Source organism: Durio zibethinus, chromosome 15 (genome assembly GCF_047325235.1).
Source record: "Durio zibethinus cultivar Kanyao isolate XHJ-2024 chromosome 15, ASM4732523v1, whole genome shotgun sequence".
Lineage (NCBI taxonomy): Eukaryota > Viridiplantae > Streptophyta > Magnoliopsida > Malvales > Malvaceae > Durio > Durio zibethinus.
Window position 1 is genome coordinate 2,889,989 of NC_143176.1, and position 27,552 is coordinate 2,917,540.

Below are 27,552 nucleotides of genomic sequence, written 5' to 3' on the forward strand. Positions count from 1 at the left end.
CAATAAGTAAAGTGATCCAATCTTAATATAAAACCAAAGAAAATTGGATATTCATTAGATATAAGATAAGCCATTTTAACAGGTTCTCATCACGTGTAAGCAAAGATGAAAGAAACTTTCTATGTGACAAACGAGAAAAGGGCAATAGAAGGAAAGTTCTGGCTATGATATCATGTTAAGCATCAAACTTAAAATCAATTGACAAAAAATGAAAGGACTCAACTTAAATATAAGATTACAGAATATTAGAAATTTATTATATATAAGATAACTTACTTTAACAATAATACATAGCCCCTAAATGAAATTAACAGATTAGGAATGAAATTTGAAAGCTTATGCCAATCAAAGCCACAACTACAAAGGAACTTTTGTTCTCTATAATACTCTATATGTGATATGAAGCAAAGCCGGATTGGGTGACTCTTGTATTGGCCAAGTTCTTTTATTTTGGCAAAAGAATCTCTAGTTTATCGCCTCCAACCCACCTGCACCCCCAAAAAGAAATACATGCAAATTCTAATGTATGTAAACTTACTTGCATTTGTAGTTGTACAAGAATATACTTCCATTTGTAGTTGTAAAATAATGGCCATTTGTAATTAAGTACCCCCAGGACAAACTCTTCAGGAAACTAAACTAAAATGCAGTACCTGCACTAACAATATCCAAGTCACATAGTTTTCAGTTTCTGCAGAGATTTCTTGTCTTCTCACCTTATAAATAAAATATATAAATGATCGGTTAAATGAATTTTGTTGTGCAGGTATTGTAACTTGGAGCTGTTTTATTAAACTTGAGAACAGTGTTCAATAAGAATAAAGAAAAAGGAAACTTGAGAATAGGGTTCACATTAGTCCATGGACTAATGTGAACAGCCAAAGTAACAAGCATTCTCATCAACAAGCAAAACTTTGCGCAAATTAAAACTTAACTAGAAATTGCAGACTTGAAAACTTGTAATAACACAAGCAGTATACCTGAAGCAATCCCAAATGCTGCTCCAGCTCCAACAAGAGCAATCTTCCTTTCTCTGTTGTTTTCCATCATTAATGAGAGTCCATTGGCATATGATTTTCCAATGTCTACACTGGGGCCTTAAGGACCCAAAGAACAAGAAGTACCTAAAGTTACGGCAGACTGGAAAGCCTTTAATGTGGGGAAGACTCCAGCAACCATATCGAAACCTTGTTGTTGAGAAGAACTGGATTGCCTTATTTGGTTCAATATCTCAAGTAAACCATGCATCATTCCAACAATGACACCCCAGTGACTGGTATCAAAAGAATTCAATGCCAAGTGTGAGTCAGTCTCTTAAACGAAGGGATGCAGCACCCTCATTTGGAGTCCCAACCCATGCCCATTCATGTATGACGTGAACCCGAATGAGTAATAGAAAACATCAATAGAAAGCAATTTGAGCACAAAAAATGAAGCAATATTGGACAAGAGAAATATTTATCCTGTATGGATTAGGCTACTTTGCCAAATACTGTAGTACTATTGAAGTAACAATAAAAAACCTGTAGTGGAAGCAGTTTACACTAGCACAATAAAGAGAAAAGCAACAAGGGAATCAACAAGAAAAGATTTATACAAAGTTTCATAGATGAAGTTCGTTAAAATTTTTTATTAAAAATGAGTAAATAAAAATTAAAATAAAAAATTTAAATCAATAAATTAAAAAATTAAAAAATCTCTTTACATATATTAACAGTGCAAAATTTGAAAATATCTTAATAAATTTTGATATATTTATTATGTAAATAATTTTAATAAAAATATTGACAAAATTTTTATAATTAAATAAATTTTGATCATTGAATTATAAATAATATTTCTGATAATTTTTTTCATATTATTATATTATAGATTTTCAAGTTAAATTTTTTATTAAAGTTTGAATTATCTATTAAAGTGTTTATCTACTTATTTTTAATAAAAAATTTTATTAACTCCATTTATAAAACTTTATGTAAGCTTTGTCTGAAGTAACATTGCGCTGAAAGAAAGGACAAACAAAGCTTTAATTCAAGAAATAGATGTATGGTTGAAAATTTAGTGTTACAATATGGGGACAAAACCGTCAATAAAAAAGAAAAAGAAAGAAAGAAAACTACATTTTTAGTCGCAGAAGAATAGTGAGAAGATGGACCATATTGCATGAATTGACTAATCATGCCCCCGGTCCAAATGCTTGAACGAATTGTTGCTGTTGCTGCTGCTGCTGCTCAGCTGAGTTCCACGTCATCCTGATCATCGTTATCATTATCGAGTTCATCTTTATGAGTTGTTGGATTTCAGCAGGTGCCTTTAGTTGCTGTATTCTCCGCCTCCCGTCATTTCCTCAATTCTTTCTCTCTCTCTCTTTCTAAATAGTAGTATTAGCATTCCCCCATCCAATTCCCAGCCCTTTAAAAATTTTATCTCTCTCTCTCTTTTTTTTTTTTTTTTTCCCTCCAAAATTTGTGTGTTGTTTCGCTGAGATCACAAGCAACATTGAAAACGAGAGTGTCTATTGCTCTTTGGTTACATGGAATTCACTCTTTCTATTTCCAACCGCTCGCTCTACAAATAACAGGAAACAGATTCATATCTAACACCAGCCAGACCCAACTTGCATATATGTTTAAATAATAGGGTCAATGTCATCCAATTGAATCTCGAATAAATAATGAAATTGAAATGTTATTAGTGAAAAAAAAAAATGTTTCTTCCACTGCTTAGGTCACAAACACTCACACCTTCACCTTGCTTAATTGTTTTTTATAATTATTATTAAGGTCTACTTTCTACGACACACACATCAGAATTCAGATCCAAAAAGAGTCTTGCTTTTACAACCGCATCCCTCCTATCCTAATCCTAATCCTAATCCCAATCCTCCAACAACAATCTAACCTTATTGACGGATTTATTAAAATTTTATGTAAAACTCGATAAAATTTTTATGATAAAACAATCATAAAATTTCAATAAAAAATGTTTATAATTGCAATAAAATAATTAAAAATTTCAATAAAAAAAAATTTATAAGCGAGATGGTGTTTTGCTTCCATGTCTCAACTTGACGAACAAAGAAAAACCTCAATTTTGACACACACCAAAGCCAAAAGCAAAAACAAAAATCATATTAGAAATAGGAGGAAATTTTTGGCTTAGCAAAAACAACAAGAAGAAGCGAAGCAAACAAAAACGCGGTTGGAATTTTTGTTGATTTCCAAATAAAAGGAGCCGTTAGTGGATGAAGGGATTATTGTTATTATTATTATTATTTTTCTTGACGGCGATCGAATGAGGTACATGTACTTGTTGGATCTGAAACCCTGAAACTAATTGGTTATCTACTTCTTCTTATTCTTCTTCTTCTTCCAAACACAGACATCATTCAATAAAAAGGTTAGATTTGCTGCTTCAGGCAACCAAGATTGCACCTTTGCCTATCATATCTCCAGTTCTTGGAATCCCAACAACAATAATTGTTCTCCTTTTCCACTTATCAAGCTGACTATTTAGATAAGTCTTGCTCCTCATTTCTCACTACCTGCTAGCCTTTTGGCTCAGCCCAATCCTTTTTTGTTTTCCCCTTCCCTGGGATTCTATTTTGTTCTATATGTCTAGCCAAAAATTGAAAAAGATATAAAGTAGATAGGGGAAAGATTTAATTTTGTGGACGCCCAGATCTTTATTACTATTTTCTAGGTGGTTGATAATTAATATTTGGGTCGTTGTTTTGTTCTGACTTTCCCAGCGAGCCAATAAAAAACCCAAAATTCTTCTAATTTCCTGTGTTTCTTGTTTGCCTTTCCCTTATGTATACAACTCCTCTCTAAGCTCTTACTTTCTTGGGTTTTACTTGATTTCTTGGAGTGCACTCTGTAGATTTTACTCACCTGCAAACATGCATGCTAGGCATAGAAGTCCTGGGAATGGATATAGGTCTAGTTCTACGGGAATTGGGCTTGCTGCCTCCCGGATATCCCCTGAAACTTCGGGTAGAGGCCATGGCTTTTATAATTCAGAGCACCGCAACTTCAAGCGTGGTTTAGGTCGTGGCCAGAGCCATCTGAAATCATTTCAACTACATCCACCAACACCACGCAAAGGCAGTGACATATTTATGGAAGCAGGCCGTCTTGCTGCGGAATATTTGGTCTCTCAGGGATTGTTACCCCCTAGTGTGCTACCTGCCAAATGGCAGAATGGTAGTTTAAAGAAGCAGATGGGCGATTATCAGGATTATATGTCACAAGAGGTTGATAACTTGCACCTTCCCCTGGATGGCCGAACATCAGTCCTTGCTCGTCTGGGAAATGCTACCTCTGATTTGGGTTTAGACAGAAGGAGATACCTTGATGATTATAACTCGACAGGGTCAAGAAATGTTTCTAAAGGAAGAAGGAAAGAGGGATCTTATCGAAGTTATAGGTCCGATTGGGGTCAAGAACAAGGGAGAAGCGGATCATGGTCAGATAGAATTAGGGCTTCTCCATATTTGGAGGTTGACGAGGATAGTATTTCTGGACATCATGAAGAGCCATTAGCTGGTAAAGATGTTGGTAATGGATTGCAGAAGCCTGTTTCAAGCGAGTTTGCACCAAAAAGTGAGGAATTAGATAACTCAGAATTTGATGATAAGTACAATCTACAGCATGAAATGGGTTCAAAGGCAAGTACTTTCGGTGCTGGGAAAGATCTAAAGTTGGAGAGTGATGGCGAACTCTTGAATGGATCTGATGATTCAACGAATTTTAGCTCAGAGGTTGGAGAGCTGAAGGATGGCAGAAATAATGTTGAAACTGAAGAGGATGGTACAATGAAGGATTTATCCTACCATCATTCTTCTACAGAGGATGATCCCTTGGTCAAGACTTGTGCAGATTTACTAGCAATGAGCAAATTTGCCAAGGTGCCTACCAAAACACGTTCTTCCTTGACATTGAAGAACTTAAAAGCTGACTCAGTTGCTATCAATGAACAGGAAAGTGTTTCTGATATTGGAACTACAAATGGTCCTCAAGTCTTACTTGAAGACAGTTCTCTGGGAGGTTCCTTTGGTGATATGCTACTAAATAAAAGTCAGGATCCAAAATGCTCTGATTCTGAATATTCTAAAGACTTGTCTTTTCATTCTTTTGGGGATGTGAGGTACTTGGATCACATTTATGATGTTGAGAAAGGTAAGTGTTCAAGGTCTCAGTCTTTCCCTAATAGAGCCCTTTTGCTTGACAATGAGCATGAATTAGTTCAGGGGATGCCTGGTCTCCAAAGATCCAGCCCTATGGTTGTGGTTAAAGAGAGGGGCGGAAAGCGGGGTTTGGAGTTGAGTGATTTGAGCAAGGGTGCCAAAAAGCCAAGAGAATGGCTTCGGCCTGTGACTAACAAGGTTGAGCTCTTGCCCTTTTCTGATTTTGGTGACGAGAAAGGACCTTCAGTAGAAGGGACAGCTTCACCTTCTGAGAAAGTCGGTGCGACTGTTGATAAAGAGATACAAGACAGTTTGGTCACTAATTCTCAATTCCCAGATGGAGATGGTGAATCAAGTGTCAATTATGCACAAGAAAAGCAACTTCTTCCAAATGCATTCAAGATCTGTGACCTTAATCTGATGGAAGCTTCTGATATAAATGAAAATCATCATAATGATCCAATTAATATGTACTCCACTGCTTCAGAAACCAAAAATGAAGCGGCAACAATTGATAGAGATTTGTCAATGAGAAATTCCAACAACTCTGGCGGTGGCAATAGGCATACAAGCAACTGTAAGGAGATTGAAGTAATTGATCTAAAGAATGATTCTACCCAAGAAGACAAGGGTGTTGATAATTTGGAAAGAAAGTAAGTTTCCTTTATCAGTATGCTTTATTCATAATTCAGCTCATCTTTGATTCACCTGTTTACTAATAGTGATCAAAAAATTTTCTCAACTTAGTTTTTGGTTTGTTTCCCCTGTTAAAGTGCAAAATGCCTCATGCAGCAGCTAATTCATCTAGGGCCTGTCTTCATGTTGAAATTGACTTGTTTATCATGTAGGTGTGAAACAATGTTTGTGAGCATGAATGGCGATATGACTGATGTACCGGATCATTATGATGGGCTTACGATTACAGAGTTCCTCAGAAATTTTTCCAATTGCCCTTCAGAGGATATCAATCCTTACCCTCAACAAAATGAAAACATTAATAGTCTGCAGATCGAGGACATCAATCCTCTACAGAATGGGATGTGTCTTCATAATGGAGAGGTACAACCCTAATTGCTGCGAGTAGGATGTCCATAATGTGTGCAAATCTTTACTTACTGGTCTTAATGTTACAGAAAATGTTGAGTGTTTCTAAAAGTTAAGTTTCTTAAAACATGATATTGTGGTGGTGACTCTTATTTGTTTAAAATAGCTATACTAATGCATTTCAGTTGAATAATTTAAGTATTTGCTTGATGAGTAATTTGTTGCTTTTTTTTAATTTGTTTCAGGGAACTCTTGGAGATGACGACTCGATATACATGTCCCTGGGAGAAATACCATTAAGTATGCTTCCTGTCTAATTTTATGGTTTGCTTTCTCGTAGATCTAGGCTGTATTTGATTGGTCTGATCTGGTGTTTTGCTGGACTAGTAATAAATACATGCGCATTCATGCATCAACTGAGTATTGCAGAAACATGATATATGTTTGACTTTGCTGCAACAACAACAACAAACTAAGCTTTATATCTCATAACTCTGGACTCGACTTAATGAAAAGCAAAAAAAAAAAAAGAATCATGTTAGGTTATAGTTTTGAATTTTCTTACACTACTTATTTTTATAAAAAAAAAAAAAACCTTTTCATCTACTTTCTTCACCTTCATATTATATCTTATTGCTTGCATTCACGTTTTTCTGTGGTTTACCTCTGGAAGCTTTGGTCTTTCCAAAGCTTGTTTCTCCTAACTGATACACATATAGGCTTACATTTCACATGTCCAAACCATCTCAAATGGCCTTTCTCATATTTTCCTCAATTCAGACTACCCTTAATTTTTTTCAAATCTCTGTAATTTTGATTTTGTCTCTTCTAGTCTTATCACAGATCCATCTAAGTATCCTTATCTCCATTATGTTCATGTTCTTCTCATGTTGTTTCTTAACGGCCAACACTCAATTTCATATAACAATATAGGCCTTACAGTTGTTTTATACAACCTAGCTCGAAAAAGATGTTGCGATTACACAATACACCCGACGCACTTTACCACTTCATCCATCCTGTTTCAATCCTATGATTTATATCTTTTTCTATCTCAGCACCACTCTAAATAAGTGATTCTAAATATCGAAAATGACTACTCTTTGATATTACAACACCATCCAACTTAGTCACTTGCTTCTCTATGACTACTAAACTTATATTCCATATATTCAGTTTAAGATCTACTCAATTTAAAGTCTCAAAACTTTAGCGTATGCCTTCATAATTTTAATTTCGCATCTTACATCACTAGTTTCAACAATTAAGATTATATCATCAACAAATAACATACACCATGGCACATTATCTTGGATATGTCCAGTGAGTTCCTCCATAACTAATGCAAAAAGAAATAGACTTAGTGCTGAGCTTTGATGCAATCTTGAGATAATGAAAAAGCTATCAGTCAAGCCCCAGACATCTTCACATTCATTACAATTCTTTTATATGTATTTTTAACTATATTAATATATTTAAAAGGAACACCGTTCTTCATTAAACCCACCAAAGCACCTCTTGTGGAACTTTATCATATGTTGTCGATAAATATCATATGTAGATTTTTTTTTTTTTTTACCCGAAAACCTTTCAACAAAAACCTCAATAAGTGAATTGCCTTTATTGTAAAGCGTCCTGACATAAACCCAAATATATCAGTCAAGCCCCACACGTCTTCACATTCATTACAATTCCTTCATATGTTTCTTTAACTATATTAATATATTTAAAAGGAACTCAGTTCTTCATTAAAACCCACCAAAACACCTCTTGTGGAACTTTATCATATGTTGTCGATAAATATCATATGTAGATTTTTTTTTCACCCGAAACCTTTCAACAAAAACTTCAATAAGTGAATTACCTTTATTGTAAAACGTCTTGACATAAATCCAAATTAATTTTCGAAAATAATAGCTCATGTTGCAACCTACATTCTATTACAACTCTCAAAGTTTGACAGCTGCTGCTAAATGAAAGAAATGAAAGTGCGAGGAAACTACTTTCTTTGTTAGGCATTTTAAAAAAATTCAGAGAATATACTTTTAATTTAAGTTTTCCTCTTTTGACTGTCACCATTTTCATACAATGCATCTGGTACAAGCGAAAAAATTGGCATTGGACCACCAAATTAGCCCAAGTCTACATGATGCTGGAGGAGAACACATGTTGAAAGAAATCTGCAATTACCATTAAATTGCTTGTAGAATCGGTTGTTGTGAGCTAAGGGAAGTATTAAGGAACAAATGTTTTTGCGTTTCAAGAATTGAAAGAATTATCATCCAGCAAAGAATTGGGCTATGAAACTTCTTGCATGTGCATGCAAGTGGCCTAGATGCTAGATAGTTTGTTTGGCAGTCCTAAATGGAAAGATTAGTAAGAATAAGCTTGACACTTAATAAAGGAAGGAAAAGTAGGAGGCTGAACAGTAAAAGCTAGCATCTTATGTTTGGTTTGTTGATGGAATAGAAGATTAAGGACAATTTAGAAAATTGTTGTTAGGTTATAAATCAATCATATAGTGACGAACTCATCAAATCCAATTTCTTTTCTCCTTAGGTTTGATTGGAAAAGAAAACTAAATAGTTTGTCAAGGAATACTTAAGCCTTTATTGTCTCTCCTGTGGTGACTTCTCTTCCTCTCCATTTTCCTCTTTCAGTCTGAACAGAGAAAAGTAATGTTTTCAAAAACCAGGGTTTTGCAATGACCCCAAGTTATGCTAAATTTGTATTTTCTTTTCCATTTCATGTCAATCAGGTGCTATGTGGTGAGGAAAGTTACCTGACCCCCCATATGGGTTTTCATTTTAGCTTGTGAATACTTATTTCTAATATCAAGAAGGTCCTAGGATGGTTGTAAACTTGTACAAGTATTATTGTAGTTCTGGTTTAGTTCTATTAGGCCAAAAAGCTTTTCCATGATTATTTTCCCTTGAGACTTTATTTTCCCCTTTCATAGTCCAAAAAATTATGCTTCAATCTACCATTGTTAATTCTGTATCACATTTTAATATATGCTTACTGCTAGTTTGTTACTTATTAATGGTAAAAATAAGTTAAAATTTCTGGTTACCTTGTAGATATGCTCTTCTAACTAAATATGGTTCTGCTGTGATTTCTTTTTCATCCTGTCCAACCCATTTATTTTCTACCCTGAGAATCCTTTGATAATTTGTTACAGGCTTTTTGCCAGCGTGGCCGCAACCACCAGTGCAGGAGTATGAAAAGCCCTTCTGATTCTACAATTGATTTGTAAAGTATCTTTCTTGTCCTTTTTTTCTTGAACTGAAGTGGGATCTAGAATGATATCAAGTAATTACTTAAGGTCTCTGTAGGCAACATATGTTAGCAATTTTTTGATGAAGGAATTTGAGGACAATGCAGATTGAGATCAATTTTGAGAGGGTTGTTATATATGACTACGTGCCACTTGTCAGAGCCGTCTGTAACACATTCTGATGAGCTATGATGCATTCATGGCAAGTCCTACTAAGCTGTAAAGGGCAGTGATAATTATATGTTGATTCAATATTCCGGGCTGTTTAGACGGGAAAATTTTATGGTTTTGGACTGTAGAGCTTGAGAGGTTATTGGATGCATTATGTGTAATAAATCAATACACAAAAGAGAAATAATTTCATAACATACTGGATATGGTGTTATGGATGCCATGCCGCAATGACATTTCGACCTTGGATTTGTGCATTACTTCTAAGCAAAGGAGTATACAGACTGGAGTGACTGTTGAGTTGAGTTAATGTTTTTGCTTGTTTTTTGTTGAGACTGTAATTGCTGCTTTTTTCTTGTGCTCAAAAACCAGCTTTTTGATTAGGATACTTTCAGTAATTGCAGTACGTAGCAGCTCTTCACAAGATTTTCTGATTGAAAAACTTATTGAAACCACAACGTTATCATTAAAAAGAAGAAAGAAAACAGGAAAGGAAGATTCAAATTTTGGGCATCAGATACATCAAGAAAACAAGGACAGGACCTTGAAATACCAAGACATCAAAGGCAGGACCTTACATGCCTGTCCGTAAGAGCAGATACTCATACAAAGGGATATTCCAATTTGATGAGATATATAGCAAAGACAGACTAGGCTTCTTTGGTTTCAATTGGAGCATCGGTCAAAGCTCACAACTTGACTGATGTGCTGTTTGGCATGTTAAGCTCAGTGGGTTTAGGGCTGTTTTCAGTGGCAATATTTCGCTCCCACTGTTGCCTTCTTTCTTTTTCTTTTTCTTTCTTTTTTTTTTTCAATCATGCTCATTCTATTTCTTTTTAACCTTTATGACTACAACACAAAGACGAAAATATTCTTATTACTTGCGCTTTTTTTTTTTAATCGTTTGAGAGTCGTTTATATATAAAAAATAATGAATAAAGATAATAAAACAAAAAGAACTTACCACATACAACGACAGATATTTCACTTTATTTTTGTTAAACTAAAATAATGTTGTATATCATTTTCAAAATTATTATAATTATATCATTATTGAAGAGTTTTTATTACTAACGTAATTTTATTATTTGGAATTTAAAATTATTTTGTTTGATTATCAATAATTATTAATAGGAATTAAATATGGTTATATTTTATATTATTATAAATCAAATATTATTTTATTTAAAATTACAAAAATAATTATTTATATTATAATAGTTTTACAAGTTAATGATTTTAATGTCGTTCAAAAATGATATAAAATATAATAATATTTGTTTATTTTATAATAAAGTATAATTAAATTCTTAAATTAATAAATATATTTATTTATTAGGTAAACCAATTTTTATAATACAAATTATGTAAAAAAAAATTTTTGAATTAAAAAATAAAAATAATCTATTAAAATCATAATAAAAAAAATGTAAAGATTATGTTAAATATAAAAAAATACAAAAATTATTTTTAAATTTATTACAAATATTAATTTGTATTATATAAAATAATTACAATTTTAAAAAGAAATAAATTTTTTATTCATATGAATAATATTGACTATTATTAATTTTACAAATCACTTCATTTTGATAATAAAAATTTTTTATTTTTATAAATGAGAATTAAATTATTTTTTAAAACAATAACATAATAACTCTCAATAATTTAAAATCATTATCATATAAAATATCAAATATTTATTAAACATGATAACCTAATCACAATTTTATAATTTTTAAAATAACCACTTCATGCCGAAACATCATCTAAAACTTACGATGTGTTTGGATTAAAGGGAGAGGAAGGAAAGAAAAGTAAACTTAAAGAATGCAAAGAAAATAAAACATTCATTTTTTTGTTGGGATAAATTTTTAATTTAAAAAAATGTGAAAATCAAATAACCTTTAGTTTTTTTTATAAACTCAAATTTTTTAATATTTCAATTTAGAGAAAAAGTTAAGGAAAGAAAAGTTGAAAAATATATTTTTTATAAAAAGATTATTATGTTCATTTTTTTATTAATATTAAAAACCTAATAAAAAAATTAAACAGATCGTAATCATCCTGTAATTTTTTTAAAGCCATCTCTTTTTTCAAATAAGTTTCTTACAATACAAAATTTTTTTATAATTTTTAGATGATTTAATTTTGATGAATGATTAAATATAAATAGATATATTTTTTGAGTTTATGAGATAATAGACTAGGTTAAAATTCATCAATGTATGTTTATAAAATATTTTTCTGTTTCACTTGATTAAAAATCATTAATATAACAGTAATTGTGAAGTTAAATAAGATAACAAACATATTATAATTTAAAAGTGTTATAAAATCATATGTAATAAAAAGTTATAATTGAAAAAAATTATTATAATGAATCATTTTTTTATTTTTTATCTAAACAATAATTATTAAAATATTTTTTATTAATTTTAATTATCTAAATAAAAATTATATGTATCTTTTTTAAATTTTTTTATTTTTTTTTATTTTTTTTATTAATATTTATTCAACGTTTTCTTTTGCGTTTCATAATCCTACTACCACGAGAGAACAGACGGAATATTGTCTGCCTTAAGCCTTAACTTAAAATAAAAAAAAAAAAAAGAAAGGCTCTTAAGCTTTAATTATTATTGGCTTGTTCTAGGCAAAAAGAAAAAAAAAAAAAAAAAAAAAAGAAAGGTGCATGGTGAAAATTTGATTAGAGGGTAAAAAAATATGATTTTTCATTCCAGTATGGATATTGGTTTTGGATGGTGATATTGCGATCCCTTATTAGTATAGAAATAATAATTGTTAAAAGAGGAGGATGAGCTTGTCCTGTAGCGGGCAACATTAGGGTTGGGATTGGAGAAAACAAGGAGACTAAAACCGACATTTCAGTAATTGATTGATAAAAATCAAGGATAAAAAAAAGGAAGAAAATGAAGGGTAGGACAGCTTTTTGTATTTCGCAATAAGAAAAAAAACAGTCGCCCTTGCTTTCTCTTTTCTTCTCTTTCTCTTTTTGTTGAGTCTTGAACGCATATTCACTGATGGGTTGGGGGGGTGAATCTTGGTGGGTAATGGTATAAACTCGCTTTTTTGTGGAGAGAACCTGATGCCCTTTTGATGTGTGAGTGGGTGGTGCTGTTTTTCTCTTATTCTCATCTCTCTCTCTCTCTTTTGCCTAGGCAGTACTCAAAATTACCTCAGTTTTCTCTCTTAGTTTCTCCTAAAAATTCTCTTTCAAAACTGCCTCAAAGTCAAATTCCAAAGGTTTGTATTTTCTCCTAAAAACTCTCTTTGATTTCATCCTTTCTGGATTTCTTCTACATTTACTACAGCCGCTGTTGTTAAAAGCATCCATCTTTTTTTACTGCGTCTCTTGTTGGACTTGTTCTTTTTCACTTGTGTTCAACGTTGAAACTTACTTATGACTATGATTTCACCATCTCTTTGTCTTCTGCGCTTCTGGGTTCCTTCAACTCTTGCTGTTTCTTAGCTCAAGGAGGAGGATAAAGATGTCCATGAATTTTACTAGATTTCTTTTATGGTCTTTCAACTAATTGGGATTTATGTTTTTTTTTTTTTTTTTGGGTTTGTCTCTACTTTCAACGGTCTTTTTTTAACCCTGTAAGTCTCTATCTTTGCTCCCTTTCCTAAAGCTTTCTTCATTCGCTGCATCGCTCAATTTCTTGCTCAGCTTCAAAATTTTATGTAATAACCTTACCTTTATTCTCTATATTACCCTATGATTTACCTTTTATGTGATTTGATCATTTCTTGAGACTTTGGTGGTGGATGGTGTTGCCACAAAGTCTCAAATTTCCGGACTTTTTTTTTTTTTCTGGGTTCGCCCACATAAAATAACGCTCCCCATGAACCTTAGACTTTATTGAGCAACATCTTTCCTTGCGGGTTATGTTCTTTGCTTGTTTTGTGCTTTACTTGATCAATCAAAGCAAATGCTTCAAATTCACTCCTTCCCTTCACATAAAATTACGTTCTACACTGCTCTAGAATCTCTGAGTACCTTCTACTTCTTGTGGGTCTTTCTGGAAACTCTTGATCTCATCTTCTTTCTCCTCTCTACTGCAGGCTAAACGGATTGTTTGATCTTGTGAATAGTACTGCTTTCTGTCGCCGCTGCTGATAGGTTTGGAATTATCAGAAGCTACTACTTCAGAGAAATAAGAGACAAGCAAAGAGGAAGAGAGAGGGGTACTGTTATGCTGAAGATCAGGGGCAGTCCTGGAGATAGAAGCAGTATCAGTGTGCTTGTGACTGTTGTAAAAACAGCACAAGAAGAGAGAAGCTTTTCATCAGATGTTATCCATTGAAAACCCTCCACCAGATCCCCCATGTCCTCGCCAATTTCTGCAGCTGAAAAGTGGTAGTGATGAGATTGAGAGACCACCTCATAAGCTTCCCTTGCCTGAGGTAGATCTGCTAAAACGGCCGTCTCTTGATAATCATCATTATCATCATCAAATCCCACTCCCCAGGTTCTCCATAAGGTAATTTAGTTTGATTTTCTTTTTCTCTATCTTGCTTTCTCTTCAGGTTGAGAATGAATAGCAGCTTTGATACATTTATTCATTGCCGTTCTAACAGCTTCTCTTTGATCTCGTCTTGAGACTTTTGTTGGGTCAGAACAGAGTTTGATGTTGCCTGGTGACTCAGTTCAACACGGGGGCCCTAATTATATATTGAAACACCCCCAATGTTGCCTCTATTTTGGTCTTTGGAGGGCTTTTGCTTATGAATTCCTTCACTGCTCTTAATACCTTCAGCCATAAGATGATGTTTAGTCAACGTGTACTTGGCTCTTATTTCTTGATTGTGCCTTCTTGATTTCACGTCACTTTATACATGGGGTTTTAGCTCGGAGCAAACTGCTGGACAGTTCTTGGTTTCTCTTTGCTACCTGTGTAGTTGTTCCACACTTTACAATATGACGCAGCAGGCTGGGAGCCTGGGAGTACTTTTCATTTTTCCTTTTGTGTGTGTGTGTGTGTGTGTGTGTGTGTGGATGTATGGGGGTTCGGTTTAATATATAGATCACTGAATCTTGGGTGTTGTTTTGCTTGGCTGTTTCTTTACTGTTGATATGTTACTCTCTTTTGAGTATTTTTATGGTCCATGTGTCCCCCACCTTCCTGAGTTAGCATACAATATCGGAGTCTTCTAAATTTTAACCTTTTATTCCCTACGAAAACTCTTTGACGAGTTATTGCTTCTTTTCTTCTTACCGCTTTGAGCATATGAAATGTTTCATAAATTTATCCTAGTCACTAACAACCAAGAACATCTTGTACTGTAGAGATTATGTATTCACTGCCCGAAGAAAGGATATCAAGAAGAATTGGCCGTTTTCTCCAAAAAATTTGCAACTTTGTACGAAGCATGGGTTGAAGGATCCATTGCCACCATTTCAGCCTCTTGATACAGTAAGAAACCAATCCATAAAGAGATATGTGGTTGAAACCAATCCAATTGAGAAGCAAAATACAAGGACATTCGATGAAGAGCTATCTGGGTCAACCGATCATGTGGTGGTAGAGTCATTCGATGATACTCGCTCGAACCATAACCTAGCGGGTACTTGCATAGCCAATAGCTCGTGCATATCCGGAGAACATGAAAATGATTTACCCTTTACAACAACAAGTGTTTCTCAATCTGATATAGACTCGGTTCTCATTGACAAGCAGTCCAACCTACCATTAGAAACTGATACATCTGTGGAAGGATCGGCAGAAGTTCAAGCTGCTGTTGCTTTTAAGTCCCAAAAGACTGAAAGCACAACCCGACCCTCCAGCAAGAAGTGCAGATTAATAGTGAAATTTGGTGCCCATTCTGATCGTAGCTTGACTGAAGACATTGCTTCAAATTGTATCATGGTATCAGAATTGATGGCTTCAAAAGTTTGCCCTGTTTGTAAAATTTTTTCTTCCTCTTCTAATACCACCTTGAATGCTCACATCGACCAGTGCCTTTCTGTTGAGTCAACTTCCAAATGGACAGTGGATTCTAGGCTGACAAGGCATAGAATTAAGCCTCGGAAAACAAGACTGATGGTAGAAGTCTATGCTACTGCCAAACCGTGCACATTAGAAGAACTTGACAGGAGGAATGGTACAAGCTGGTTCACTGCGTCAAACATTTGTGGACAGGATTTTAAGAGACTTGAAATATATGATGAAGGGAAAAATCAAAGAGTTTCCCCAATTAATCCTGAGGATACTGGCGATGTAGGTGCTGTTTATGTTGATGCCAATGGTACCAAACTTCGGATTTTATCAAAGTTTAATGATTTGCCATCAGTGTCAAAACTTGGAGATGATCTTGGAGCGCACCAATCTTTGAAAAGAGGTGTAGGAAACAAATTCTTTTCAACCAAAAAAAAGAGGCACCATGCCCCAAAACATCACAAGAATCTCAAACTTGTTCCTCAAAGCAGAAAATTTTTCTCGCATAAGACCTGTTCTTCAACGGTACACCTCTTTCTTTTCTGTATATGGGTCTTCTGCCCTCGTACCAGATTATTTTATATTTCTTTCTTTGGTGTTTTAATGAAATATTCAAAAAGAAGAAATTTTTGGCCTTTAACTAGCTGATTGGGTTGTCTTTCTAAATGCCTAGAAACATAAGTATTTTTGAAGTGAATATATTAAACAGCCTTATATGCCCTCAGTAGCAGAATCCCCTCCATGTTTTTGTAGTTTGCGATTACAAGTTTCACATTGACCTTCGTATCTACTTAGCAGCCAGAATAGGTATAAAAAATACATGTTTTCTTGACCTATTTGATGCAAATTTTCTGATCAAAGTATTAAGTGTTGGTAATTAGTTGCTATACTGTTCTGAAACAGATAGTTGGCGGCCAAGAAGGATATTGTGGAGTAGAAGAAAGTTCCAAAAGTGACAGACCTCATGTGCCAAAACAAATCAAATCAAGTAATTCTAGAAACTTTAAGGAAAGGGTGTGCTCTAAACAAGCAGGTCTTTCAAGGAAGCCTAATAAACGAGATAGAGATCGACCTTTGACATGTAACCAGCATGTTACTTGGCACTTGTGGCTTCAGAGTGACCAATCCCATCAAGGTGATCATCTTGTGGAAAGAAATTGTGTTCGCAAATTTAAAAATTCATCTGAAAATCCAATTTCTTCTCCTGAGAAATCTGAGAGGATAGAGAAGCCTGTTTATGAAGCCCCAGTTATTGATAAGAAGGAGCATTCTTTGGGAAGAAAGAGAGTTAGGAGTCCCTTGTTTGGAGCCAAAATCCATAACAAGGTGGAGAGGTCTTTTCACCAACTTAAGCAAAATGCAAATCAGTTCAGCAAAGACCATCCCCATCTAGATGACAATCATATGGTGAGATCTCTGAACTCTGGTGGAAATTGCCCATCTTCATTGAGCAAAATGATTGTTGATATTGATGCAAATAGTAATCCTGGTACTCATGTCACTGCTACTGCAACTATTAGTCATCAATTGTTTGCATCCAAATGCTTCAGATTTTCCTCACAAAAGAAAAATGTGCTGTCTGCTAGCAGCAGGTCAGCCATGGTTGAATCTAGGTCTAACTTGGTTAAGAAATATTCAACAAGGAAGAGTCGAATGCATTTTATGGCAGAAATAGATGAGGAGGCTGTGGCCTGCGGTCCTGAGGCAGATCAAGAATGTAACTTGGTTCATGATGGTGCTAAAAATCAGTGTGAGGGGATAGAGATAACTGAAGAATTATCATTTGGTGGAAGCTGTATCCAGGGAGCTGGAGAACAAAGAGGAAGAAGTATTTCTGAGAGGAAGGAAACCATGGCTTTGAAGAGCATACAACTGGAACCTCACTGTTATGATCATGATGAGAGGGAGAACACAGATTCTTCTGCAAGAGGCAGTGAGGATATTCTGGATAAAGTTGATGGTTTGGAATCTGTTGAGGAGACGGTTACTAGTTTGAGTCAGTCAGTAGAAACCAACTTTAACAAACTGAGTAATATTTCCAAGAATATATCCAATTCTTTACAGACTAACGAAGATTGCGGCACACCTTTGTGTGGGGGGGAAGGACTGGCAGACCCTAGTGGGTCTAGTCTTGTTGATAAACCAAAAATGTTTTGTGCTGAAGTTGGCCATGGTATAATTGGGCAAACTGCTAATATGGGAGGAGAATTAGATTTTGATTCGGCACAAGGGAACTCTTTTCCTGAGGTTGATCCGATACCTATTCCTGGTCCACCAGGATCATTTTTGCCTAGTCCTAGAGATATGGGTTCTGATGATTATCAAGGGAATTCATCATTGACTACCATCCAGATTCAATCCTCTCAAGATCATCAGCTTGATTTGTTAGATGGGGACTCATCTGATTCATCCATATCTGCAGTGTCAACAATCTCTAATTCTGTGGAAGCTAGGTTAGATTTGAAGTATGCAGAACCATTAGCATTTGTTGGTGCTCCTGCTGCTATAGACAAGGATAGGTCTGGCTACTCGACTGGCAAGTCTGACCACTTAGTTGAGAATGGTGCTGCAATTCATCAGAAAAGCGAAGGACCAGAAAGAACATTTGAAGGAGAGAAATTTAGAGTCCAAAGAATATCTGTTGAAAAGAGACCTTTCATTTTTAAAAATGATGATCAGCCATGCTGTTGCCAAAGAAAAGAGAGATCCTCTCAGGGTTTTGCCCTAAATTATCAGAAGTCACAACTATCAAGGCAACGAACAATGGCCTCAATGATGGTGCCTGCCATTCAAATGCAAAATGGTCCCATTCCCAGTTTGAATCCTAATAATTTGGATGCAAGACCAGAAACATTTTCTCTGACAAGCAGTTCAAGTTTAGGATCTGAACAAATAGTCCTCCCTGTCATGAAACCTCCTGCAGCTCCCATTCCTTTTAAAGGATGCCCTGATGCTGGTGTCAAGCTTTCCAGTTGCAGTGACCGTGATTCTGCTAGTCCATCTTCTTCTAATCCCATTCTCAGGCTGATGGGAAAGAACTTAATGGTGGTCAACAAAGAGGAAGATGCATCTGTGCCACTTATTCACGGCCAGTCATGTGCCCAGAGTAATTGTCTAACTCCTAACTTCCCAACTTTTTCTGGAATCTCTTCTAGCAATATCCAGAATCAAAGTGGCCTGCCCTTCAATCATGCAATACCTCTGGGTTCTTTAATCTTTTATCAGAATCCAAATTATTTGGTGGGGCAATCTTTTGATGTCCGATTGACAAATGGCTATAGAAACCATGCAAATCTTGCGACACCGCAAACACCTTTGCAATTTCCATCTGGCTTGTTTCTCGATGAACATATGGATTGTGGTTTAACTACCTCCATGGAGCTGTGCAAGTATGAAGGTAACTATAATTTGCCAACTCAACCGGATAGACCTAAGAACAAGCTAGGTCCAGCTGCAAAATATCGTATGGAGAAAGTTGCAACTCTAGATTGCCAACATAGGAATGAGGATTCTGCTCTTTCCAGTAAAGAAGTCATTGTCATTGATGATGCTCCTGAAAGTGAAACAAACAAGATAGCTGACATTGCCAAACACTTTGAAGACTTGAGGGAAAGCCAATTAATATCATCTGGCATTTCAATGCCATTAGTTCCTAATCATAGTGTAAGGAGCATGAATCCTTTTTCTCATTATCACTCAGAGGAGTCTTTATTAGGTGACCCAACAGTGTTGCAAAATAACAACTCTCATCCAATCCCTTCCAGACGAGCCAATACAAGTCCTGTTAGGTGGGATTGCACTGCAGAAGGTTCTGGTGTGCCGCAGCGGGGTCCTTTTAAGGCTGTATCGCCTTCAACATGCCGTCTCAGATCTGCACTTTGTTATGCTCCAAGTTTGTCGTAGCCGCATTGTTTGGGATGGGAAATTTTAGATTGTCTGTGCGTCGGCATGTTTCATATCAAACTTGGTACCGAATCTTGAGCTTCTCCGTGACTACTGACAGACAGAAAATTTTTGGGGTTCAAAAATGATTTTCTATGACGAAAATGATGGCAGTTTGATGATTTAATAGATTCGGTGCAAGCTTTGCAAGATCTCAGAGTTTTTATTTATTTATTTTATTCACATACTGTCGGGCAAACTTTATGCAGTTTTTGAGGCTTCTGCATAGGCAATTACAAAGTTATCCCAAAGACTAGATAATATATAGGCAATCCTCGAATAAAAATTGACAAAGGGACCTTTGGTTTAAAGCCAATGGAGGTAAGGTCTTCCAATATAGTAAAGAAGTATTTATCTTGTTTTTATAATTTTATTATATTTGTTGGAACTGTTTTCACATTTTGAAATCACTTGCATGTGAATCAAGGAAATGCTTTTGTCGATATCACTAATGAATGGTGAAGGCATTATGATCAGTGATAAGTATCGTTCATTAGTTGATGAACTCATGATCATTAAAAGTTGATAATGGTTCATTAGATGCTGAATTGTTGTTGTATATATATATATATATATATATAGATGTTAATAGTTCTGAGAGTGTGTGGTATATAGATGTTGAAGATGGATGGTAATAGAAGAGCTTTCAGATTATATCTTTCACAGCTGAGATAAGCCATTGATGAGAACTTGGGTTGAGAATCTTGCATGGCAGCATCAGCATGCATGGTCTGACACTATACTAGTTTTTCAGTGAGGAAAAAAAGAACACCGAAGATCCTTCTTTCTGATGATATAAATAGAAGATCCATTTATGTTAATGTAACGTTTTTACTTTCTTAGATTTTTAGATCAAAATTATTAAATTTAAAAGTATTATTTTAGTTCATACGCATAATGAATTTAATTTTAATCAAAGGTTTCAAAAAAGAGTAAGAATTATATTAATAGAAATGGATTCTTACTCGTATATATAATATATTTTTTTAGAAAAACTAATTTAAAAAGGAAGTGGACATGTTTTACCGTATTAATTTCATTTATAAAGTTAAAAAAAAAAAATTCATTAATAGTGTATCAAATAATTTCATTAAGTGTTACATAAAATACAAAATCTCTGTGCAAATTAAGGATAACACTAATACTTAGCTGCAATGCTTGCCATTTAATTAATCCAAAGAAGGATGGTTTAGTAATTAGAAGAATTGTGAGTAAATAAGTAAGTTAAACATGTAACAGATGGATCCTAATCTATAATTGGATGTGGGTTAAGTAGTAGCACATAGGAGACAAGCGAGCAGTGACACAGCCAAATGTATTATTTTAATCAATTGATCCGACTAAAATTTAAAAAATTATAATTATATAATCGATGCATAAAATAATGAAAAGAGTAAAATGATAATTATCTTTTATCATATTTTATTTGTATTTAAAAAATTGAATAAGATTACAAGAAAAATTAATTATTTTTTTAATATAAGATGATTCAATATTTTTAAAGTGAAGATAATTATTTTTAATCGATGAGATTGAACTTACATATCTTATTATATTTTTAAAAATTATATCAATAATTTAAATTGTATATACTTGAAAAATGATAATTTTGATCAATAAATAAATTATCTTATTATAATCTTTCTATATATCAAATATAAGATAAGATGATATTATTTAATTTAATCATATTCACAATATCATCTTATCTTATCTTATCATTATTTTATGTACCAAACACATCTTATATGTATATAATAATAAAATTTGTGTAATTTTTTTAAAATTTAATAAAAACATAGAGTGAGAGGTTAAACAAAAAATATTTATTTTTATAAGGAAAATATTAATATCTAGATTTCAAATAAATTAAAATTTTTTTACATTTGAGTATAAATATAATTATATGTTAAGCACATATGAATAATACTCAAATACGGGCACTAAATTAAGATTATTAACTTTTATATTATTATAATTAAAATATTAACATTATAAAATATTTAATTTTTATTTAAAAATATCTTAGTTGGAGGATGCGATTTATAGAAAGTAATGTTTACTTAGATAAATAACAAAAACAGACTTCAACCTCTTGATCTAATGACAAAGAAGTCTTAAAGAGAATATGAAGGTTTGGGTTTGAACCAAATCATTTTCTCCCTAATCCTCAAATCTTGTAGACATAAAAAAAATAAAAAAAATAAAAAAAATAAAACAAAGCAAAAACAAGAACAATATTCAATTCAATTTATAAATTTAAGAATGATTATATCATACTATTTTTTTTTTTGAAGTATACTTTTTTAATACAAAAAAAAAATGTAATCTAATGATATAAGATTGTAAGTGTTAAAATTTGAATTTCATAAATATTATATGCTATATATTAAGATAATTGTATGAATCAATTTAATTACATTTTAAATGAATATAATGTAAAAATCTTTAAATAATATAATGTAAAAAATATTTATATATTTATATAATATAATTTAATATATGAATACGTACGTTCTTACTTCATCACTGAGTAGCTAGAAACCAAATGAAGTTGCATGTGGGAATATTGTAGGACACTCAAAAACGCAAACAAGAGCAAGTGGTGTAGCTTTTACTGTTGACTTTATTTACTGTATATATATAATAATTAATCACATTTAATTGTTGTAGCTAATTATAATGAGATGTGAGGACAAAGTCATTCCGACTGAAAAGCATGGAAGTTGCCTAGTCGCTAATTGTAATTAAATGCCACAAAAAATAAAACAAAGTGTAGATTATGGTACGTAATTGCCTAGTTGGCCAGCAACATTTAATATTTACCAGTAATAGTAGTATACAATTCATATGATCTGTTGACGATTAAGCTGGTTAAAACAATGAAATTGATTGTTTACAAATGAAACGACATGACATATGTTAATATCTTAGGGTTAATGCACAGAAAAAGTCTATAGCATTCAGTCAACTGTAGACAAAAGCCTCAAATTAAATGTTCATTATCATGGTCAAAGTCAAATCACATAGTATTCAAATGTCATTTGTTTCTAACTAAACACTAACACTATCTTCTATTTTATTGTAAAATAATATATTTTTATATCTTTAATATTTTATAAGGCAAAAATAATTTCATTCCAATGGATAATTTAAAATAATAAAATCCAAAAAAAAAAAAAAACAATCCTTATTCAATTCAATAAAAAACTATAATTTAAATCTTAACTTCACTTTAAATGATCAATTATTTAAAATTAATGAATTATAAAATATTATATGCTTATTATATATTTTTATATTTTACAAAGCAAAAATGATTGCACCCAACGGATAATTCGAAATCATAAAACTCAAAGTCAATCATTTAGCCCTAACTTTTTGCTGATTTTTTTAAATAATAGGTATTAGGGTTTAGATGCAAAAATTAAAAAAAAATCATTTGTTGGTAGAGAATACTTTTGTCAATTAAGTTGTGAAGTAATTCTAGAGGTTCTGAAGCTAGCTCATACTTGGTCATTGAGAAATTATTAGTTAAACATAGATCTTTTCTAAATTTATGATTGGCATACCTTGGCTTCTTAGAAGGATCTATCTATCAAACTTTCTTATCATTTCATGAATATAGTATTAATTAATTAATAATAGAATTATAGTAGCTAGGAAAGAAAATCAACATCTTTTTTACCACTAATATAATATAATATATATATATATATATGCAACTCGGTAAATTATTAATGCAACAAGTTAATAAAATTAAATGGAATAACAATGGCTATCAAAGGCATCGGAGAACTGGCCTCGATGGATATCTGCCAATGGGTATTCCCACAAAATTATTCTGCATGTTTTTAAAGCCAATGGGATAGATATCGACGTTACCTAGAACTTGCGAGTGGATCACTCGCTTTACTCATCACAGTGCTTTCCATGTTAGAGACAAAACTTATCTCGGAATTCAGACACAGTCCATAATACATCCCGCCCGGCCCCTCCTTTTCAGTTTATAAAATGCATGCTACATTTTCCGCTGTTTGCTATAGGAGTTTGTTTTCAAACAACTGGTTAGATCATAAAGCATTAGTAATTGAACAAAGCAGTGGCATTTCCTATATAATCCAAGGAAAATACAAATTCTTACATTGTGAACAATTAAAACTCAACTTTTCTATTGAGATTGAGCTTGTATCATAACTTGAAAATTTTTTCTCTTGTTATTATATTTATTTCTATAGGAATTATATTTGTTACTCCAAGCTACAAGCTTGAAATGCATCAAATGAAAGTGTAGAGATGTTGTCCTCAATTATGAATTCGATAAAATTTATACATTCATCAAGTAAAAAGGTAGGTTATTCAAGATAATAAGATCACAAGGTAAAACAAATGAAGAGACTGGAATCAAAGTCAGGCTATTACATGGATATATTAGTTTCAAAAAGATAGATTACAAATTTATCATTGCGAAAATAATGAGATTGTAAGTAAATTGGAATTTGGAAATTTTGAGTTCCAAATCCACAAATGATTATTTATCTTAAGTGATGCAAATCATTATAGATTGTGGTGATCAATTTATGATTTACAGCACAAAGATCAAAGATTGTTTAAAAGAAGCAAATACTTTGCTATGAGAAACAATCATGTGGATAAAGGTAGGTAAGGTATAACCTACAAATCAAATGTTAGTAGATTCTCATACAAAACCTTTATCTTTTGATAAAATTGTTGACACAATGAGTGGTATGAGACTAACACCGGCTACTAGAGATAATCTTGATTGATATTAAGTCTACCTCATTGATTTCAATTAAGAAATTGATATTTTAAGTTTAAAAGATAATCTACTCATTTGAAAATCATTGTGTATGAGAGTTCAAAATGATATCAATTATGAATTATTCAAAAAATTTATATGCAAGATATATGAAATTTCTTATGCAGCAATCTTTGAAATAATAGGAGTAATTAAAGACTATTTCTTATAAAATTTCATATCCAGATGCATCGTAATTCCACGGTAAAAGATTGGACAAAAGTCCTTAATAGACTTATAGCTTTTGAGTAGAGTGTAAAGTAAAAAAAAAAAGTTGTAAAACAGTCTTCATAAGCCTACTTTTGCAAGTGGAAAAGTGAGGACCACTTCTTATGGATTTTCGATTACTCTTAAGAGTACTTGTTAGTACAAGATAAAAGCAAAGATCCATTAATACGTTATTTTAGGAGGAACACATGATTTAGTGTAAGGTGTAAATATGTTTTCTTGTGTTTTATATTTAATTTAAAGATTCAAACCTTGGTCATTTTTAGAAGTTCACTTTGCATAAGAATTAAATTGCATTTTTTCTAAAAATTGCATACATTTGTATTTTTAGTAATAAATAGGAGATTGTTGTATGTATTAACCTAAATACATGTTTTCTAAAGTGTTTATTAAGTGTTTATTGCATTTGTGTTGAATAAATGAAGTTTAGGAGTATGAAAATAAACTTTGGAATAAAATTAGCAAGAGCAATTGACCCCTTTTGGGGTGGCAGTCGAATTAGTGCCATGCAGGATTTCAAATTCTGTATGAAGATTTGCCTGTATCATTCGAATGTCATGGCTCAGGCATTCGAATACCATTATTGAAAATTTTAAAATCTTATTTGTTGAACCTAATGCTTCATTCTAAAAGTGGTGATTTTTTTTTTTTTTCATAAAGAGGTGTTTTAAACATTATTGGGGTTTATAAATATTTTCATTAATGTTTATTTAACACAATTTTACATACAATCATTTGAATAATTAAATCATTCTCTTTCATTCTAATGTTTTGGTTTTTAGTACAAATATGTTAAAAAACCTTGAAACGCATTGTTGTTTTTCTTTAATTTTGACATTGTATTGTGTAAATAACGCTTTCAAGTACACGTAAGTAAAGAAACTATTATCATAAGATAATTTTTCAAGCCTAGCTAAATTTTTTTTCTTCTTCAATTTATTTGCGTTAATCAATATCACATCCAAGACATAACACATATGACTCAGTCAACAATCTCATGGCTCTCACTATCTGAACACTTGGCTCTATGCCTCTATCTGCAACAAATTAAGCAAGCAATTCACTAAAGCTGCAGCTCTAACTTAAGCCAATTGTGGAAGCGAGCAAAGTTTAGATTTCGACCGACGTGGAAGCCAATGAAAACATCGCAAGTCCTAAGTTTGGCAATAGAAGCCGTAGAAACATGAGTTTTTGAGAAAGAAATTCGAGGCACTAGCTAGCTAGAAATGAGAATGACATGCGTGGAGCAGCTTCTGGGACCGGAACACAGGTTGTCAGAGTATTCAAATTGGTCTGATGGGTGAGAACTACTTGGTGTATCATCAGATTGTGTATGAGAATGGTGGTGATGGATGAGTAATAGATATAATTGACCGTGAATGGCTCTGACCAAAGTCTATGGCAGAAGATAAATGAATGCAATAATGAAGCCTTCACACGCTGGAAATCTGCATGTGATTTATCTGGCTAATTCATATTATGGGCCTCGCTAGACATGTTTTCTTGTGCCCATGTTGGAGTAGATGTAACCGGAAGTATATATATTAACAAAGAGGATAACAGTCCATTAAACCATGTACATAATTAAACTGCTATATATAAGCATTTAGTTATTATTTGCTGGAGACGGGAATCATTCAGACTTAAATGGATGATACTTACTGATTAATGTTTAACAAATTAAGACAAATATATATATATATATATATATATAATATAACAAGCGTGTAAAGCAGTGCTTAATTAGTTTCATTAACTTCATATATCCATGCTAGAAAACTGATGATGCAATAGAATAGAAGTTTACTTATAATAAACTCAGCTTTGTTTTACATTCAGGCAATGGAAAAGAAGAGAAACCCTCTGCTGCAAATCCTGAATGGCCTTAATTCTCTCTCTCAAAAGCAAGCTGTAGAGAGAGGAATGGGAATCGAATGTTGGGTTGGGTCTGTGAGGTTTTGAACATTAAGTTTACCATGTACCTGTACGTAGAAAGCTTGTATTAATTTGTATATCTTTGTTAATGTGGAAGGAAGGCTGTTAACTTAAGGCCATTAGAACCATGGCCATGGGGCTTGACTTCCCTAATCCTAGAGCTTGATCTCTTTCTTTCGGCAATAGATTAGAAATTATTAAGCTCCTCCTCCTGTCTATGACCGTAATCATATATAGATCAGTTATTGAAAAATTAATTGAAGTTGATTAGTTTACGTACAATTAATTCGCAAAAGATACCCTAAGTCTATAACCCTCGTCTTCTTTTCCACATAAATATATAAAAAAGAAAAATTTTATTTGTTTGCGGAAGAAAATTTTTGAATCAAACATACATTTACTAATTAATAGTGTTGAAAGAAAGCAAAATTATATTATTATTATTATTATTACTATTAGTAAATTAATATTAATAGTATATTAATATTATTATTAGTACATTTACTAATTAGTATTAATATAATAATAATAATAATTCTTCATTATTATGCTGTAAATTTAGGCTTCAACTTTTATCATTTTAATAATATATTTTTCTTCATATAAAAAATTTTATTTTCATAGTTAAAATAAACTCGCAAGTGGACCTGTCGGCTAGCATTGATAATAATAACAGTTCGGACCACCATGTTGTAATTCCAAAATCCATATCAGATCAGCGGCCAGCAATGCCCACTTGGGTCGGTTTGAGTGTGGGCCCAACCACCATGTGGGCCACTGCCCCACTTTCATTTTCATTTATTTATTTATTTATTTATATTTTTTTGAAAAGTTTTATTGGTTTTTACTACTTCGGGTCTTCTGCTCCTACTGTACTATTTTCTATTTATTTATTTAATTATAATTTTCAAAATATTTACTAATACCATAATTTCACTCCCAATAATCTCATGGCCTCCTATATAACTGCAAATCTAACTCGAATTTA

General features: G+C 32.8%; 2 protein-coding genes across 17 annotated transcripts; both read left to right on the top strand.

Annotated features, from left to right (window-relative positions):
* Positions 1-2,984: 2,984 nt before the first annotated feature.
* LOC111301502 (uncharacterized protein At4g26450-like) lies at positions 2,985-10,560 on the top strand. 11 transcript variants are annotated; one of them, XR_002691530.2, is made up of 5 exons: positions 2,985-5,841; positions 6,037-6,247; positions 6,478-6,532; positions 9,414-9,980; positions 10,076-10,560. XR_002691530.2 is itself a non-coding variant. In XM_089744322.1 (5 exons), the coding sequence occupies exons 1-4, from the start codon at positions 3,902-3,904 to the stop codon at positions 9,467-9,469; spliced, it is 2,262 nt and encodes a 753-aa protein (XP_089600448.1). In that variant the 5' UTR covers positions 3,057-3,901; the 3' UTR covers positions 9,470-9,489; positions 10,053-10,560. The 11 variants fall into 11 exon arrangements, 9 of the variants coding, with proteins under 9 accessions (XP_022752945.2, XP_089600448.1, XP_022752948.2 ...); XR_016328008.1 differs by having other exon boundaries at positions 10,085-10,560; XM_089744322.1 differs by having other exon boundaries at positions 3,057-5,841; positions 9,414-9,489; positions 10,053-10,560.
* A 2,052-nt stretch (positions 10,561-12,612) lies between these two features.
* LOC111301504 (uncharacterized) lies at positions 12,613-20,121 on the top strand. 6 transcript variants are annotated; one of them, XM_022897224.2, is made up of 5 exons: positions 12,804-12,944; positions 13,767-14,185; positions 14,992-15,571; positions 15,662-16,165; positions 16,544-20,121. In XM_022897224.2, the coding sequence occupies exons 2-5, from the start codon at positions 13,995-13,997 to the stop codon at positions 19,541-19,543; spliced, it is 4,275 nt and encodes a 1,424-aa protein (XP_022752959.2). In that variant the 5' UTR covers positions 12,804-12,944; positions 13,767-13,994; the 3' UTR covers positions 19,544-20,121. The 6 variants fall into 6 exon arrangements, with proteins under 6 accessions (XP_022752953.2, XP_022752955.2, XP_089600449.1 ...); XM_022897218.2 differs by having other exon boundaries at positions 12,613-12,944; positions 14,992-16,165; XM_022897220.2 differs by lacking the exon at positions 12,804-12,944 and adding an exon at positions 12,621-12,801 and having other exon boundaries at positions 14,992-16,165.
* The last annotated feature ends 7,431 nt before the right edge of the window (positions 20,122-27,552 follow it).

What these genes read in the sequence shown, in the direction of transcription:
- LOC111301504 (XM_022897218.2), top strand. Translation starts at nt 13,995, where the DNA reads ATGTTATCCATTGAAAACCCTCCACCAGATCCCCCATGTCCTCGCCAA. An exon ending in CTCCCCAGGTTCTCCATAAG is followed by an intron (nt 14,186 to 14,991) that starts GTAATTTAGTTT and finishes CTTGTACTGTAG; the next exon opens with AGATTATGTATTCACTGCCC. An exon ending in ATAAGACCTGTTCTTCAACG is followed by an intron (nt 16,166 to 16,543) that starts GTACACCTCTTT and finishes GTTCTGAAACAG; the next exon opens with ATAGTTGGCGGCCAAGAAGG.
- LOC111301502 (XM_022897210.2), top strand. Translation starts at nt 3,902, where the DNA reads ATGCATGCTAGGCATAGAAGTCCTGGGAATGGATATAGGTCTAGTTCT. An exon ending in GTTGATAATTTGGAAAGAAA is followed by an intron (nt 5,842 to 6,036) that starts GTAAGTTTCCTT and finishes TTTATCATGTAG; the next exon opens with GTGTGAAACAATGTTTGTGA. An exon ending in CCTGGGAGAAATACCATTAA is followed by an intron (nt 6,533 to 9,413) that starts GTATGCTTCCTG and finishes AATTTGTTACAG; the next exon opens with GCTTTTTGCCAGCGTGGCCG.